General features: G+C 34.3%; 2 protein-coding genes across 2 annotated transcripts in view; one reads left to right on the forward strand and one right to left on the reverse strand.

Annotated features, from left to right (window-relative positions):
* Nucleotides 1-7,999, forward strand: part of LOC138328021 (arf-GAP with Rho-GAP domain, ANK repeat and PH domain-containing protein 1-like) — a 95,088-nt gene extending 87,089 nt beyond the window's left edge. Inside the window, exons 46-48 of the mRNA XM_069274596.1 lie at nt 635-728; nt 1,010-1,049; nt 2,613-7,999. Of these exons, the coding sequence (XP_069130697.1) occupies nt 635-728; nt 1,010-1,048 (133 nt within the window). The 3' untranslated portion in view covers nt 1,049; nt 2,613-7,999. The remainder of the gene's footprint in view (nt 1-634; nt 729-1,009; nt 1,050-2,612) is intronic.
* Nucleotides 8,000-9,991: 1,992 nt separating this feature from the next.
* Nucleotides 9,992-17,838, reverse strand: LOC138328022 (autophagy-related protein 101-like). Its single transcript, XM_069274598.1, has 8 exons — nt 17,699-17,838; nt 17,372-17,408; nt 16,443-16,483; nt 16,008-16,091; nt 15,043-15,135; nt 14,511-14,625; nt 13,964-14,130; nt 9,992-13,490 (listed from the first exon to the last, which is right to left on the reverse strand). The coding sequence occupies exons 1-8, from the start codon at nt 17,726-17,728 to the stop codon at nt 13,401-13,403; spliced, it is 657 nt and encodes a 218-aa protein (XP_069130699.1). The 5' UTR covers nt 17,729-17,838; the 3' UTR covers nt 9,992-13,400.
* Nucleotides 17,839-18,050: the final 212 nt, after the last annotated feature.

The following is an 18,050-nucleotide window of genomic DNA, read 5'->3' on the forward strand; positions in this document are numbered from 1 at the left end:
TAGTCTGCCAACAAAGCGAGGTAAGTAATCTCTTACTATAGTCTGCCAACAAAGTGGGATAAGTAATCACTTACTAAAGTCTGTCTACAAAGCGAGGTAAGTAATCTCTTACTATAGTCTGCCAACAAAGTGGGGTAAGTAATCTCTTACTATAGTCTGTCTACAAAGCGAGGTAAGTAATCTCTTACTATAGGCTGTCTACAAAGCGAGGTAAGTAATCTCTTACTATAGGCTGTCTACAAAGCGGGGTAAGTAATCTCTTATTATAGTCTGCCAACAAAGCAAGGTAAGTAATCTCTTACTATAGGCTGTCTACAAAGCAAGGTAAGTAATCTCTTACTATAGGCTGTCTACAAAGCGGGGTCATATTCCCAGTATTAGTGACAGATGGTTTTGTAAAACTTTTAGTCAACAAAGTTTGTAAGTTCATACAGAATCTTTTTCATTTTAATCAATGACATCATGTTGACTGTCTATAGAAGTTTAGACCAAAAAATATTTTAGTAGGATGAAATTTTGCTTACTATTTCGGGGGCAATATGAACTCACAAAATTAAGTTGTCGTTAAACTGTTGCCATTGTGTCATGATTGAGGATAGGAGAGTAGTAATGAGTTTGGTTTTGTATATTACAGTCATACTAAGGAGAAGCTGCTATTTGGGCACACCCTGAGTTTTGGATCAGAAAAAGACCAGTTAGAATGGGCCGCTGCCATGGTCAAGGCACAGGTAATGTACAGTAATAATGCTACTTTTGAGGGTGTTTTAAAGGCTAGTTCTAAATTCAGTCTCTCTATAGACTGTGGAAATAGCTTTAATAGTTATTTTTATGTTGTTTATCAAAATTAAGGCTGTGCATGGTGATGTATTTCTATGCTGTAATGTAAATAGATAAATTGCTTTTAGTCATGATACATAACTAAGTTTACATCTTTTTCATAAATGAGGTAATAGAGAAGAAATATAAAAAAAAATATAATGAAACTAAGGTATAAGGTTTTTCTCCACAGAATCCTGGACCCCTGACGATATGGACTGGTAAAACCTAAGGTAGGTGTTCTCTGTTTTTGTCATGACTGGTCTGTATATTACAAAGTTATCTCCCTTGTGAGTAGGTATCCATTGTGATTTAATTTTTTTGTAAGTGAAACTCATTTGAAAAGTATGGCTCTGTAATTGTAATATGCAAAGACAGAATAATGGAAATCAGTAATGGGGGTGGTGAATAAAAGCCCAATAAGCCTAAATATGAACATAAATTGGAAGAATTGAGTCATCTTTTTAGGTCATCTGACCCAAAGGGCCTACAGCATGCTGGCATGAAGGCCTACCAAGTGTGTTCAAATGAATGACCTTGATCTTCAATCAAGGTCACAGGGGTCAAATAGGCTAAAATCTTTAAACAAATTCTTCTCAATAACTGAAAGACCCAGGGTACTGCAATCTGATTAAAATACAGATCCTTATTATCACTACTTGGGTAAGAGGATTTAACAACATCCCATTAGGGGTCATGTCCAGGTGACCTTTGGAGATAGCCGATCAAATTGCTGCCTACAAAATCTTAAAGGTGAATTTCTGTGGACGAAATTGTTTATGAAAGCTGTCAGAATTATTTTCATGTAGGTAGTCATCTTGCCCAAAGAACACAACAAAGCCAATTGCATATGTATATTGGGGCAAAATGGCATTGTCAATTCATTAAGCAATGTAAAGAAAATTAATTTGATGTGAAGTACACATGGTATAAAGGTCATCCAAACATGACCCCTCATGGGATGTTGTCAGATCCTCTATTGTACGGAGTGGTTATAAGCATCTGCATTTCAATCATATTGAGGGTACTGATATTTGTCCTGTAACATGCTGGGATGAAGGTCACCAAGTTTGTTCAAATGAATGACCTTAATGGTCATTCAAGGTCACAGGGGTCAAATAGGCTTAAACCTTTAAACACCTTCTTTTGAATAACTAAAAGGCCTATACCTTATATTAAGCCTGTGATAGCTGGGATGAAGAGCTACCTAGTTTGATTGAATGAATGACCTTGATAGTCATTCAAGGTTACATGGTTCAAATAGACTAAAACCTTTAACCAACTTCTTTCTAAGAGGCCTAGAGACCTGATATTAAGCCTGTGATATGCTGGGATGAAGGGCTATAAAGTTTGTTTAAAATGAATTACCTTGACCTTCATTTAAGGTCACAGGGGTCAAAAAAATTTAAACTACTTCTTGTGAATAACTAAGAGGCCTATACCTTATATTTGGCATGTGATTTGATTAAAATCTTTAAATGACTTCTTGTAAATAACTAAGAGGCCTAGAGACTGGATATTGGACTTGTAGCATGGTGTGGATGAAGGGACCTTCATTAATGGTCTAATTCATCAAATATATAAGAACCTGAACTTCTTCTATTAAAAGAGCTCTGTTGTATTGCCTTAATTGTTTGCCACTACTATATTCTTTGAGGTGTTTTATTGTGCCAGTAGTCAGATGACCGTTAAGGCCCATGGGCCTCTTGTTTTACTTTCTCTTTAATTCCTAGCAGCTAACTGAATGTTATTGAGATTTTACTGAATGGTGTACTAATTGTATCACTCTCTTTCAGATCCAGTCTCTGTCAGAGGGCTGACCTATAAATGTCCTAGATATTGACCTTGAACTCCTGACATCACAGGAAACCTGTTTATTGGACAAGGTCATAGTTTTCAAAACGAAGGAGACAGTTATAGGAAGGGTTTGTTCAGTAGGCGAAAAAGTCACCTGAGTCATTCAAGATTCCTATGACTCATGCGAAGATGTCTGTGTGTGAAACTAGAGAGAGAATCTCCATAAAACACCACATCAACTTCATCCTCTTTACAGGAATGCCTTTCTGTGTACTGTACAAGAGGAGGGTCCCACAAATACATTACATCAGACCAGGTCAGAAAGGTCACCACTAGAATGTGACTCTTTTAAGATGATGTTTGACATGATTCTTCTGCAAAAGATAAATCCCTTGTGATGATATAAGGTGGAGGAATAGAGAGAGATAGAAGTCGTTATCTCTAATTGGTTTGGTCCTGTTTCCAGACCTACCAAACATTGTGTGCAATAAGATGTAAGAGGACTGCTGGTGGGAAGTGTGATCACTAGGGCCAATTTGTTGTGAACATTCATACTAGCCAAATGTACATAGCCTTGTCTATCAGTTAAATATTGACATGTGTGTTATTGTTACTTAAAAATCTCACATTCAATCTCGTGGATACATCCATATATATATATATGTTCAATATGATTTAGTTGTTGTATTTTTGTCTACTTAATGGCAGAAAAACAACCGAGAAACACAAATGAACATTCTAGAACAAAATCCCCAATGGGGAGGCATATCCTAGCCATGAAGTATGTCTAAAAAGTCTGACAAAACTTCAACACTTCCTTGACATGGAGAATTGGTCCTGTGTTGAATGTCATATCCAAACCTTATTTGTGTCGACCTGTACATGTAGGTAGGATTCTACATTGTCAGAGTGGATATCCTCTCTAATCACCCTGTGGGAGTTCTCTGCTACACAGGCACACATATCTATACACTAGTGGTATAAGCTGGTATTGTCATGTGAACTAGCTCATTGTATCAGCTGTTAGCTACCTAAACCAATACAGAAGATTGAGAAGGCCAATCACTTAATATGCCTTGCCGTGCAGGGTAAAATGGATTATGTCTCTCCCATGGATGTTAATGTCTGACCCAGATACACAACAATAGCACTGGCAGACTTGTTTCTTCTAGAGAGAAACACTATTATAGGAGTGATTAAATATGGAGATATATATTTCAGAACAAATTGTTGCAGTTGTGATGTGAATTTTTTGCTATATTTTTATGTGTATATTTGTTCATAATTTATGAATGTTTGCATAATGCATTATGCTTTAGCTGTGATCTTTATATAGAGAGGTGAATATTGAACAATTAACTGCTTGTCTGTACTTCCAATATAAAAGCTATTTATAGTATATGGCATTGTTAGCACCACAGAGACACAGCACAGACATACCACAGCCTCCCAAAATACACACTAACTCACCACATACCGCACATCACGTACAAGGGAGGCAACTCTGATATAGAATGTAATACACGATCACTCAACCAACCAAGCATACCACAGCCTCCCAAAATACACACTAACTCACCACATACCGCACATCACGTACAAGGGAGGCCACTCTGATATAGAATGTAATACACGATCACTCAACCAACCAAGCATACCACAGCCTCCCAAAATACACACTAACTCACCACATACCATACATCACGTACAAGGGAGGCAACTCTGATATAGAATGTTGCACATGATCACTCAACCAACCAAACATACTTTTCAACACCTCCAAAATGCTTATTGTGGAAAAATTGATAAAACATGTTCATATCTGATGCTTTTAGGCAACAATTGCTTTTAAATTACCAAAATTTGATAAAATCTAGCTACACATTCTTTTTTCCAAAGACTTGAGTGTTTGGTGGTATTTTGATAGGATAAGGATAAGCTGTATAATGATGGTTAGTTGTGAATATTGTTGATGTCTTTGTATCTTTGTTTATATGGTGCTTCTATATATTGATTTAGTTACTGTAAACAAACTAGAGAACAGAGAAGTAATTAAGTTTCAATATATCGGAACTAATGCAATAGAGTCACCACAAATTTGTTGTTACAACTGAAAATTAAATTGACTTGAAAAATAAGTTTGTTTAATATATCCAGGGGTATTTTCTACAGATACAATGATGTATTGACATGTGATAATTCACTTTATCTGATTCCATGATAGTCTTGTTGCATACAGAATTGTTATGAATACAATTCAAACTTGACACTTTTCAGCATAATTAGCATTCAACTTTTTAAAATGTTTTAATTCCCAAAGATATTTTTTTATATACAAAGTGCTTTTTTAATATCATACATTCCAGAAACGCCCTGAATCTAAAATAACACATATCTTGAAATTTTATAGAATGTATAATATTATTACGAAGTTCTCAAGTAATGTATTTCTATTGTATTTTTGGAAGATCACACCTTAATCAACCTTATTGTTATAAAAGGTTAGTCATTCTAATTAAATACATTTTGTAATACTTGGTACTATCTTCTGTTTACACAAAAGCCTCAAGCTTATTTTTTCTAAAATTACAAAATATTTTCTACTGTCATAGACTACAGTAAGTGTAACTGTTTTGTAAACCTACAAACAAAAGCAGTTAAAAAAATATTTTAGAATAATTTCCATATATTTCCCCTCTATGTTAAAATTTTAGAGATAATTCTGAAATGGGACAATGCAAATTAAAATTGATGATATGTTACTGTGCTCAAATTCCCTGTTCCCTCTATAGGTATTAACTATATTCACTACGTATAGTTAATTGAAAAGAATAAAATGTGAATATTAATTAAATGTATATGATGTAAATATTTTTACAGATGGAGGAAGGGTTTGGTGCCAAATGTTATTAAAGCTGTAATTATATTCACTGTATATGATAAAGTAAGATGTACAAGTTATTGTACAAGTTAGTAGACATGCGGTAGTATAACTGGTATTGTTTGTAATAAACAGACACTTTACATCTATAGTTTGTTATAAAAATGATGCAAAAATTAATTGTGGATAATATTTTTTTTACCCCTAATGAAATTTGGAGGTATCTACTGTAGTGTTGCCTTTGTCTGCCCTTCTTACCTAGTTGAATCATGCCACATCCAGTTTCGATTTGATATGTAGGTTGGGAAGATATGTCTAACTGACATTTCTATTTCTACGAGTTTATAACGATAGTTAAATATTATTTTAGGTATATGTGGCGCTATTAATTTAGCAGGTAAAGTGGAAACAATTACTGTTTTAGACAATATCTACTTTGTAATATGTACAAGGATTTTTTTGACAGAGAATAATAATAAAGTTTATTAGAGGTACTATTTAAATAAGAATTATGTCGTGATATGGTGCCTGCTGTTCAATGCTATTTCAATTTATTATTGAAAAGAAATTATGTTGAAATGAAATTTGATATCATAGGGTAACCTAGTAGCTATCAGACTATGTATTTCTAGTTTTAAATTATTACAAATTGTTTTTATTGATGTAAAAGAAATTGTAATTGTTAAGTACATTTATGTATTATTGAAAGTGAGCATGTGCAAATTGTTTGTATGGTATAGGGTATATTATCATATTAATTTGGGCTATTTTAGTCAATGTAGAGTATGTTATACAAGCCAAAGCCGTTGTAAAGTTCGGGTATTAACATTTTTGTTCATTATATATACTGTTACAGTAACACTTTATCACTACAATAAACAGTTGACTCCTGAGTATGGACAGTACCACTACCAAACAGAACATTAGTGCTGCACTGTTGTACAGTGGTTTTGTGGTTTGTCTTATCGAAAGGAATTATTCACCAAAATGTACCTATATAATTGTACCTATACCAATATTTTTATAACCTGAAAACCTGATCTGAGCAAACTTTTATTTCTGATAGATTCAAATATACAAATAAATAATGATCAATGAAATGTTACGTTTTGAAATCATTGTGTATATTTTTGCACAATTTAACAATACTTTTTCCAATTCATAATTGTGTACACCTTTATCATCAAGTTTGATACCTAAAGACTTAGTGTAATGATGTAATTAAAAAAAGAAAGACCATTGTCTGAAATCCTACGTCCTGATGAAGGATACAAGTAAGCTGTTAATTTTAAGAGGAGAAAAGTGAATTGCAATAATGATAGTAACAATTTACCAGTAAATGTCAATTTAGATTGACAAAAAATATCTCTGAAGCCGTTCAACTGATAGAGAATAGAACAAAGAATTTGTTTACACTGAAAGCTCAAAATGGTTGTCTTGTTTATGACTCGAAGAATTTCTAAATTTCTTTCAACTTAATTATACATGCAGTAGTGTTTGTTGACCCCAGGTGTAAAAACCAACTTAATTATACATACAGCAGTGTTTGTTGGTCCTATGTGTAACAAAATAGACACGTAACCTACTCACCTGTATGCAGTTTGTCCTCACATAGATCATGGAGTCGTAAATGTTACCACATCCTTGATTGCCAGGGATTACAATCACTTACGATCTGCATAAGGAACACAATTGACCACAACCCATAGAAATCGAGGATGACGTTACCATGGATATCAAAAAAGGGAGAGAACTTATATAGGCATTGTGTTCAATCCCTTTTCTTTTTAATTGAAATAAAATTTTGTTGAAATTGATATAAAAAAAAAACTCAGTATCAATTAATATTCAGTCCTAACACAATTCTATTGTTACCATTGATTAATTCACAACATGTTTCTCTTCATCACCATCTATATGAATGTTATTTTCCTGACATATATACATAATCATTTGAATTCTATCCAATCTGTCTATATGTTTCTCCTATGATATACAGAAGTGAATTCTATGTTTCGGAATTTCAGGGTTCTATTTGTAAGTATTTGATAAATTAGTCATTGTTTAAAGAAATCTTCATTCTGTCATCTACTGTTCTATCTAATTGATACAAATCTGTAAATTTCTCATACTCTCGTTTGTAATGCACGAAACGCTTTAATCACAAAAATTAAGGGGAGATAATTATGTGTAATGGGATTGGATAGAGAATAACTTGTGTAGTAAATGAATGTAATTAAAACTGGATTAGGGGTACTGTACAACTATAACATGTAATGACTTGCTATATAAAGTAACTATGCGGCTTTGAATATCCTTATGCAATGTTGACTTACTGATGTTTACATGTAGAATTATATTATGCATGTTAAAACATTCCACAAAAGTACACGTTACAATATTAAAATTTATATCGTGACTTTATACCAATACAGAATGAAATCATATATGTTTTTTATGGCATATTCACATGTTATATTCCAATAAAACTTTACAGAGGTTAAATTATGACGTGGTTTTTTTTCTGTTGAATTTTCCCAATCTGCTCATCAATGTGTGTGCCACAATAGATTGTGGAGTTATCTCGATCACCATAAGCTAGTGAGGATTTTTGTTTGCCTTCAACTCTATATAACATGAACAGTGTAAGCAAGTTCTGTTTGTGCTTCACTCAGTGTATCCAGGGGTTACATTCACTGTTGTTATATCCACCCCTACACTATCTCATAGTAAAATTGACGTCTCTATTTGAGCATGTAGTTTGTTTAGTTTTACGTCCTATTAACAGCCAGGGTCATGTAAGGACGTGCCAGGTTTGTTGGTGGAGGAAAGCCGGAGTACCCGGAGAAAAACCACCGGCCAGTGGTCAGTACCTGGCAACTGCCCCACATGGGATTCGAACCCGCATCCCAGAGGTGGAGGGCTTGTGGTAATATGTCGGGACATCTTAACCACTCGGCCACCGCGGCCCCCATTTGAGCATGTAGTTTGGTCATTTGATGTGCATCAAAATAATTGAATAATGGTACACTGTGAATGACTGTGTGTCTTTGAAGTTAAGCGCCACTCTCTCTGTATTCTTCTTCTGACCTGTGATTGGTCAATTTTTCTCTCCTGAACTGCCTTAAAATTTTCTATGAGATAGTCCAGGGGTGGATATAACGACTGTGAAAGTAACCCTTTGAGTATATCGAGGATACACTTGGTGATATTGCTTAGCATCAACCATTTAAATTTAATGTCGTTGGTAGCTTCCTAAAATCAAGCATGAAGAATTCGATAACTTTCAGTGAATTTAATGTAATTGGTACCAGACCAGACGAGTCTGAAGGTTTACTCACCTCATAATTTAGCTAAAATGCTTTCAATCTACCGTACTTGTAGCAGAATCTATTACGTGTGTCGTATGTATAAGGAGTGTGATGTCTACTCAAAATGTTTAGGGTGCCCATTGGCCAATACATGTATTTATATTAAATCACTAGCACGCCTGATCTTGGGTGTTGTTACACATGTCCATTTCCCCTCATCCTGATTAGAGTTACTTCCCTTCATTTTACTCTGTCAGTAGCGTGAACATAGCAGACAACTGGATGGCAGGTTTGAGGCTAGAATGCCTGTTACTATCCTTTTTGAAGTCAGTGGTTTGTCTTGTAAAAGCTTGATCACATGTCCTTAAATGTCCATTGCAGATTTGTTAGAACAGCAGATCAGATTTGTTTGAACAGCAGATTTGTTAGAACAGCAGATTTATCAGAACAGCAAATTTGTTAGAACAGCAGATTTGTTAGAACATCAAATTTGTTAGAAAAGCAGATTTGTTAGAACAGCAGATTTGTTTTAACAGCAGATATGTTAGAACAGCAGCTTTATTAGGACAGCAAATATGTTAGAACAGCAGATTTGTTAGAACAACAGATTTGTTAGAACAGCAAATTTGTTAGAACAGCAGATTTGTTAGAACAGCAGATTTGTTTGAACAGCAGATTTGTTAGAACAGCAGCTTTATTAGAACAGCAAATGTGTTAGAACAGCAGATTTGTTAGAACAGCAAATTTGTTAGAACAACAGATTTGTTAGAACAGCAAATTTGTTAGAACAACAGATTTGTTAGAACAGCAAATTTGTTAGAACAGCAAATTTGTTAGAACAACAGATTTGTTAGAACAGCAAATTTGTTAGAACAGCAGATTTGTTAGAACAGCAAATTTGTTAGAACAGCAAACTTGTTAGAACAGCAGATTTGTTAGAACAGCAGATCTGTTAAAACTACAGATTTATTAGAACAACAGATTTGTTAAAACAGCAGATTTCTTAGAACAGCAGATTTGTTAGCAGATTTGTTAGAACAGCAGATTTGTTAGAACAGCAGATTTGCTGTGTCTCCTATCCTTTATTTTTACTGTCACTTTTGACCTTATATTAATACAACCATTGTTAACATATCTAAACTATAAGGTATAAAAGAAATAATTCTCATATAAAAATAAACACTACTTTAAAATTAATTCAGGTGGTTTTATTTTGCATTTATTACTCAACAACCAAATACATTGATGTACATTAAAAATATCTCAGCGCATCTCTACCAGGGGTAGCTTATGCAATGTACAAGTTTCACACAAATTTGAAACAAGTATCAGAGCTACACACTGACTAGTATGTTATATACATGGTAAAGATAATCAACTCTTTTATTCCTCTTTAACCATACAATCACATATTCACAGTCAACATCATTCAGGTGTACATTTGTTGCACACAGTATATTATTTTCTCCTAACATCTAACATGTATTGCTAAGAAAAAAAGTGTTTAATTCTGAATAGCACCAAACCAGATATAATTTTAATATCAATATCTGTTGTACAATAGACGTCGGCCTGTATAGCTAGTATATATACCTTATTACCTAGTATAAAGTCTATTACAGATTGTCTGTTACAACACTGAGTCTAAATTGATCTATTTTTTAGTTATAAATATTATTATTTACTACTGGTATGCCTGTTCTAACTGGTGCTGGACTTTCTAAGTGAAAAAATATTGCTGTAGACCTGAATCAAATATAGACAACCAAAGTGCAGTTGTATTTCATTGATCATGATTGTAATATTACTACTACATGTAGTTACAACTCTCAAACAGCATTATTAGTTTTGAACATATACCTCACCATTTCAAAGATAAAAACATGATTGAGTTACACAGGAATCAAACTTTACTCTCATCACCTACAAGAATCTTCACCGAGACCGAGCTAGCTTACACTACACACACATTTGTTGTGCCTTATAGCACAAACAGAAACATAACAGCCAAAAAATGACAATCTGGCACAGCAGCAATGGAAGTTAGCCACGGCTAGTTATGTACATGAACCATATACTGAATGGAAAGATAATCTAGCAGAAACATTTTTCAGGTATTTTTTCTCTAAATGTTTACACTATACATGTATATATATGCTTTCCAGAAAGTTAATTTTCTTTACTTGAAGAATTGTCTTCCTGACTTTTTCATCCATTGATGCATGTACATGTAGTCTTTCATAGAAACGTGAATATTTCTGTCACAAAACATTTTTCAACAACACATTTCTGGCCTTGTTTTTTTACTGAAATCTTATTACTACTGAAAAATATATCCATTACACTTGAACTTTGTCATTTGGCTAAATGAACACAGGTACATGTATATCAACCTTCTCTCAATATGAATTACAAATCAAACAAAAATTCACCATTATCTTACTAAGATCTCCAGCCCCACACTCCAATAGTATTTACCTGTAATACACATTTATTGTCAAAAAATACAAAATAAGGAAAGTAAATACCTTCACCTTGGAGGAAGCATATGTTTGTAATGTGTAAGGGATGATTGTGTGAAGTTCTTATTTTTCTGGTTATTGTCATGGAAATGAAAACTGATGTCACAAGAAAATGAAAACTGATGTCATGAGTTCTATCGCTGATAAGTATAGCGTACAAAATATCTATTGGTATGTAACATGTTTCATGTAAGTTATAGGTAAATTGTACTGACCATCAATTAAAGCAAAGCAATTGTTTTGTATACATTTTCTTTGCAACTAAAAATATACAATCAACTAAAGATTTTTCCATCTGAAAGTCTCATGACTCGATTACAAAGCTGAAGTAGCAACCTTCCATTATTGTACAGCTACGTATACTTGGTGGATTACAGTCAAGGTACCCCAGTCCATCATTGTACAGCTATGTATACTTGGTGGATTACAGTCAAGGTACCCCAGTCCATCATTGTACAGCTATGTATACTTGGTGGATTACAGTCAAGGTATCCCAGTCCATCATTGTACAGCTACATATACTTGGTGGATCACAGTCAAGGTATCCCTGTCCATCATTGTACAGCTATGTATACTTGGTGGATTACAATCAAGGTACCCCAGTCTATCACTGTATAGCTATGTATGCTTGGTGGATTACAGTCAATGTATCCCTGTCCATCACTGTACAGCTATGTATACTTGGTGGATTACAGTCAAGGTACCCCAGTCCATCATTGTACAGCTAAGTATGCTTGGTGGATTACAGTCAATGTATCCCAGTCTATCATTGTACAGCTACATATACTTGGTGGATTACAGTCAAGATACCCCAGTCTATCATTGTACAGCTACGTATACTTGGTTGATTACAGTCAAGGTACCCCAGTCTATCATTGTACAGCTACGTATACTTGGTGGATTACAGTCAAGGTACCACAGTCCATCATTGTACAGCTACATATACTTGGTGGATCACAGTCAAGGTATCCCAGTCCATCATTGTACAGCTACGTATACTTGGTGGATTACAGTCAAGGTATCCCAGTCCATCATTGTACAGCTATGTATACTTGGTGGATTACAGTCAAGGTACCCCAGTCCATCATTGTACAGCTATGTATACTTGCTGGATTACAGTCAATGTATCCCTGTCCATCACTGTACAGCTATGTATACTTGGTGGATTACAGTCAAGGTACCCCAGTCTATCATTGTACAGCTACGTATACTTGGTGGATTACAGTCAAGGTACCCCAGTCCATCATTGTACAGCTATGTATACTTGGTGGATTACAGGCAATGTATCCCAGTCCATCATTGTACAGCTACATATACTTGGTGGATTACAGTCAAGATATCCCAGTCCATCATTGCACAGCTACATATACTTGGTGGATTACAGGCAATGTATCCCTGTCCATCACTGTACAGCTATGTATACTTGGTGGATTACAGTCAAGGTATCCCAGTCCATCATTGCACAGCTACATATACTTGGTGGATTACAGTCAAGGTATCCCAGTCCATCATTGCACAGCTACATATACTTGGTGGATTACAGTCAAGGTATCCCAGTCCATCATTGTATAGCTACATATACTTGGTGGATTACAGTCAAGGTACCCTAGATAGAAAGACAATCCTCTGCTTAATAAAATACACTGTCTTCAACAGACGATCACTCATAAACACAAGGTACAATGTAGTAAAACAGTCAGCTGCTCCATCACTGCATCATACACTGTACATAATGTATATGTAGTCATGTCAGACAACCCTGCTTTACATCCTCTATGAAGACCCCACTTTAGTTCTCTTAGTCCATGCTATATTAGACAACTGCCACTCTTCTTTGGATGATGTAATAAAGCCCTGTCACTTTACTCTGAAGATGACAATACAAGATGGACAGTGCTAATGCTGACATTACTAGATCAGTTTTATCTAAAACTGACCTTCTGGACCCCGGACCACAGTTTTTAAAGATGAGTCTGATGACAAACACAGTCAAAGATTAGCATCTGCTGACAAAGCTACGACAGCAGCCAGCTGGTGTGATATATATACAGATACCTAAGGTATAGGCATTCATCATAAGTCAAGTGCAAGAGTGTCTTTCAGGAGTTTCCTCATCGTAGTTCCTACAGAGGTAGGGATTGGTCCTGTTGTCTGGTGGGAAATCTACAATTAAAGTGTAACACATTTTAGTTGACACCTACAGTATAACACATAAAAATCTAGGAATTCTATCCTGGACCAATAAACTCAATCAACTATTTGTTATTCATTGTACTGGGTATTATATAAGGAGCCACAGAGATTAAGTAGTTACCAATAGGAGACATTCAATCAGTAGCCACACCCACCTCTGGGTTGCCAGATTGAAAACCCAAAGGAGAAGTTGCCGGATAATAATTGTAAGTTGTTGAATTTTCTCATGGCATTTCATCAGCAACCTTATAATTACATAATTTACTTATTGGCTGTTTGTGGGAAGTAAAACTTGAGCATGGACTAAAGTTTACTCTATGTATCGATTCACAAATCTTAGTCCTAGAAATCATGCATGCTTTAAGTTGTTTTTTGTTTGTTTGTTTGTTGTTTTTTAGATGAGATATTTTCGGTGATGGTCTGGGTGAACAACAGTAACCTACCTTGAACAGATAGGGCTGGACGTCCCTGTAACTTGTATCAAATATAAGGTCAAGTTCAGACTGGTTTGGCATCTTGGGGACATATTCATGGCGATTCATAGCTTCTGCTACATGCATCACCTTCTCAGCGAGAATCTCGCCCAACTTTTCTCTGCAGACCTGCCTTTCTGTAATGGTGATAGAACCCATCTTCATATCACTCTACATGTATATATGCATAGTTCATGAAAAATTCCAGAAATAATGAGAAATTGAGATACAGTTGAACTTTATTAACTTAGCTCCTATAATTCAAAGACATACTAGTACATTATGATAATTAATTCTAGGTAATTATTTTATCCCCCACAAAACTTGACATACCAAAGGAATATGTTTAACTTGAACTCTCCGATAACTGTTGCTTTTGCTCACATCGACTTATAGTTAATAAGGATTTGACTTCATTTCATTTCGTATCACACAGTTTAAATTTTTTTTCCATTTTCCAATGAAAGTATTTTTCATAACATGTACTGAAATTTTTTCTCCAAGAGAAAACACTTACCATTCTCATTGGCTAAAGTCAGGGTCTCCAGTTTAATCGTCCACACTTCCCATGGAATACACTCAGCCATGAATGGCCACCGTGCTCGCTTCTTCTGGTAAAACTCGAGGGAGATCTGAAAGAAGGAAGGGCATTCCTGATGAAACCTAGAGGATAGTCAAATTTTATGTTCATAATGTCCATGAATATATATATTTTACAAATGGTTTTCTTCTATGATCTTGAACAGGAGAAATAAGAAATTGTAAAAACTCTTGCAATTGAGAGTAAAATGTATAGGTTTTAGACATGTTGAATTTAGTTTTGACACTTGATATAAAAGAAACATCTTTTTAACTGTATTTCACTTTTTTAAACTTCCAGAAAATAATAACTTGATTTCTGGCCATTTTACTATTGATTCTTCTAGCAAAAGCCTTGGAGTCTCATGGTTTTGATTCTTACTTACTAATTGCTTTATAAATGATCATAAAAGTGAAAGTATATTAAACATATAATTATATAAATTAAGTCACATGTATGAGTGGCTTACCTGGCCACATCCTGGTCCTTCCCTCAGAGTATCCCGGAATACTCCAATCTCCTTCTGTATGGACGAGTCAAGGTCATCCGATGCTGCTCGTACCTATTTATGGTAGACAAAACGTTACACATTCGGTATACAAATAGGTTAGGGGGCTGCAGTAGCTGAGTGGGTAAGATTTCTTGACATATTATAACAAGCACTCTGACTCTGGGTTACAAGTTTGAATCCCATGTGAGACAGTTGTCAGGTACTGACCACAGATTAGTGGTTTTTCTCCAGGTACTCTGGCTTTCCTCTAACTCCTCAACCTAAAAAATACCCTTGCTGTTGATTGGACATTAAACCAATTAGACTAAGTGTAAGAATTACAATGTTCTAATATACCACTCCTAGTATAATGCTTTGTATAAAATAAGTTAATCCAAACGGTACATCTACATCATTAGATAAAGAATATATTAATAGTTTACTGGTAATATGCAATCTCTCTCAGGGTTCATTGCAGTACTTCATTTGCCACACTGTGAATGCTCACAGACTGGTTGTTTGTTGATCTTCATTGGGTCACAGATTGTTTAGTACATGTGGTCCCTTTTAGATATGTCATAGTGATTGTTTTTGAAGTGGCAGATGTCATACGCAAATTGTGACTATTTATACTTTAAAGTAAATCTAATATATATATATCAACTAAATAATCTGTATCGTTTGGTTTAATATATTGAATAATCAAATTATATTCTGTCATAACTTGCAGCTGTTTATAGCTAGGCAAATGACACAATAGGAAACTTTGATTGACACATCTGAAAGAATTTATTATGCGTCCAAAACATTCAAAAATTTTTAATTCCCCTGATCCATTTTCATTGGTAAAATGAGGGGACTGCAATGAACTCTGGGAGAGACTGGTGGTGTTTTGTGTATAAGTATCCTTGGTGCATAAGTTTTATATCGTAATTATAACTTACATAACTGAAGTCAAGGAAGTCGCAGTCAACATCAACAATGCCCACTGTACCTATAGAATAACTGCCTTCCTGTTTGTAATGGAACTGAAAAATAAAACGCATCTTTTTGGTGATTTGAATCAACATCATATTCTGTCAAGAATACCCAGATCTGGAAATTTGTATAGTGTCAGTAATTGTGAATTGGCAGAAAATCAGAAAGGAAGAACTTCAACATGAAGCGAGAGTTGGATGTATTATGCTTATTTATACTATGAGATAGTCCACTCCTGGGATGGATATAACGTCAGTCATAGTAACCCCTGGAGTAACGAGGATTCGAGTATGCAGTGTAATCATAAACGTCTCAATGTTGCTGATTTTCACATTTATCATTTATTAGTTTTACAGATTGGAACAGATTAGATTGTAAAACAATACAGTTGATATAGTTACCTTGCCCAATGTTCTGTGGAGAAGTAGGGTATGAAATACACCTATAATGAAAACAACTTTATTGCATATTGCATGGTACTTATATACATGTATATTGTAATGTTTGTTATACATAGAGAACTTTTGAGACATGATGGCATACGTTTTTACTTTACAATAAAATCAAAGCAATCAACTATTAATTAAAGGTGTTTTCAATAATGTATCATTTTTATTTTCTACAACTAAAAATGTGGAAAATTATAAAATATAATAATGTTTTGGGTCAATTTAGTGTTAAATTTTCTGCAGTTAATTATAAATTATATCAATAAGTTAAATACACTATAGATATCCACTGCCTATATAATATACATCAATAAAGAGGATCTGTGGCATGGATTCTGGGATAAATAATATAAATCATGATTATTTCAAATGAAATTCATTACTGTATAGATATGTTTATAATGGGACTATTTCACATACCACGTGATAACGGATAATGTTTGTGCGGGACTATGTATCTCTAGTGGTGATCATGGAGCGTATCTGTTTGTAATATTCCCACTAAAATGACATTAGTGCGGAATACCATCTTTTGACATCATATGCCATCACCAATAGAAACAAAAGTCCTGAACAAAAGTAACGTAATTGGTATCACATGATACATGAATTATTCCCATTATACAGAGCTCAACAAGTTGTATTTTCGGTCTTCTAAGAAGAGAAGTCTTCTCAGAAGATCTTTAACCACAAAGATGGAAGAGCTTCCAGAGGTAATAGAGCTACAAATCGATCATGTCCGGAAGTTATATTCTACGAGTAGAAGTTAGGCTTTGACCAAAAAAGACAATGACATACAGTTAATTTACATGAATAAATTTATTTAATTATTTTCTGTGCACTTTTAGACAGAACTACACACGGATACCAGCTATACTTACTGCTGACAACTTCCTCAATCTGTCTCCCTTCCACAGACTGTAGAAAGAATATAACATTATTCCTATGAAAAACTAGATCTAGTATACAATAATGATCACCGTTGATGCAGTATAGAAAATGTTGATTTTTTGCTCTTGATAATCAGCAAAAACACAATTTATTATCTTTAAAATGTCGTTTTTGAAAACTTCTAAGTTATCACGCAGTTACAGCGATCAAGATCATGATCCTGTCAACCACAATGAACAATGACAGACGTCCCTTGCATGCGAAATATGTTTGAAAATGTATCATTTTAAAGTATTCAATCATATAAATATACTTACAAGCTCAAACACTTGACTTCTCGCATTCATTTTTCAGTATCATTGAACCCTTTTTATATGAAACATGATGAAATATAAGCAAAGAAATCTCTATTTTTATCATTTACACATTCTTATAACAAAATGTCGACCGGAAACTGGTCGTTTTTGTTTGCTGTAAAAGATGGAAAATCTGAAAGCAAATAAAAAGAATTCGGAATTATATATTGATGAGAACAACTGAAACACTAAAAATGTATATTTGATGACTTTTAACATTCTAAAAGCTTATTTAATTTTGATATTTTGACATTTGTTTACGACATTAAAATTATTTTTTTTTGACAATTGAGTTATCCCCCTTTACATGTCA

Source organism: Argopecten irradians, chromosome 7 (genome assembly GCF_041381155.1).
Source record: "Argopecten irradians isolate NY chromosome 7, Ai_NY, whole genome shotgun sequence".
Lineage (NCBI taxonomy): Eukaryota > Metazoa > Mollusca > Bivalvia > Pectinida > Pectinidae > Argopecten > Argopecten irradians.

What these genes read in the sequence shown, in the direction of transcription:
- LOC138328022 (XM_069274598.1), bottom strand. Translation starts at nt 17,728, where the DNA reads ATGAATGCGAGAAGTCAAGTGTTTGAGCTT. An exon ending in ACTTCCTTGACTTCAGTTAT is followed by an intron (nt 15,136 to 16,007) that starts GTAAGTTATAAT and finishes TACCATAAATAG; the next exon opens with GTACGAGCAGCATCGGATGA. An exon ending in GACTTTAGCCAATGAGAATG is followed by an intron (nt 14,131 to 14,510) that starts GTAAGTGTTTTC and finishes TCACCATTACAG; the next exon opens with AAAGGCAGGTCTGCAGAGAA.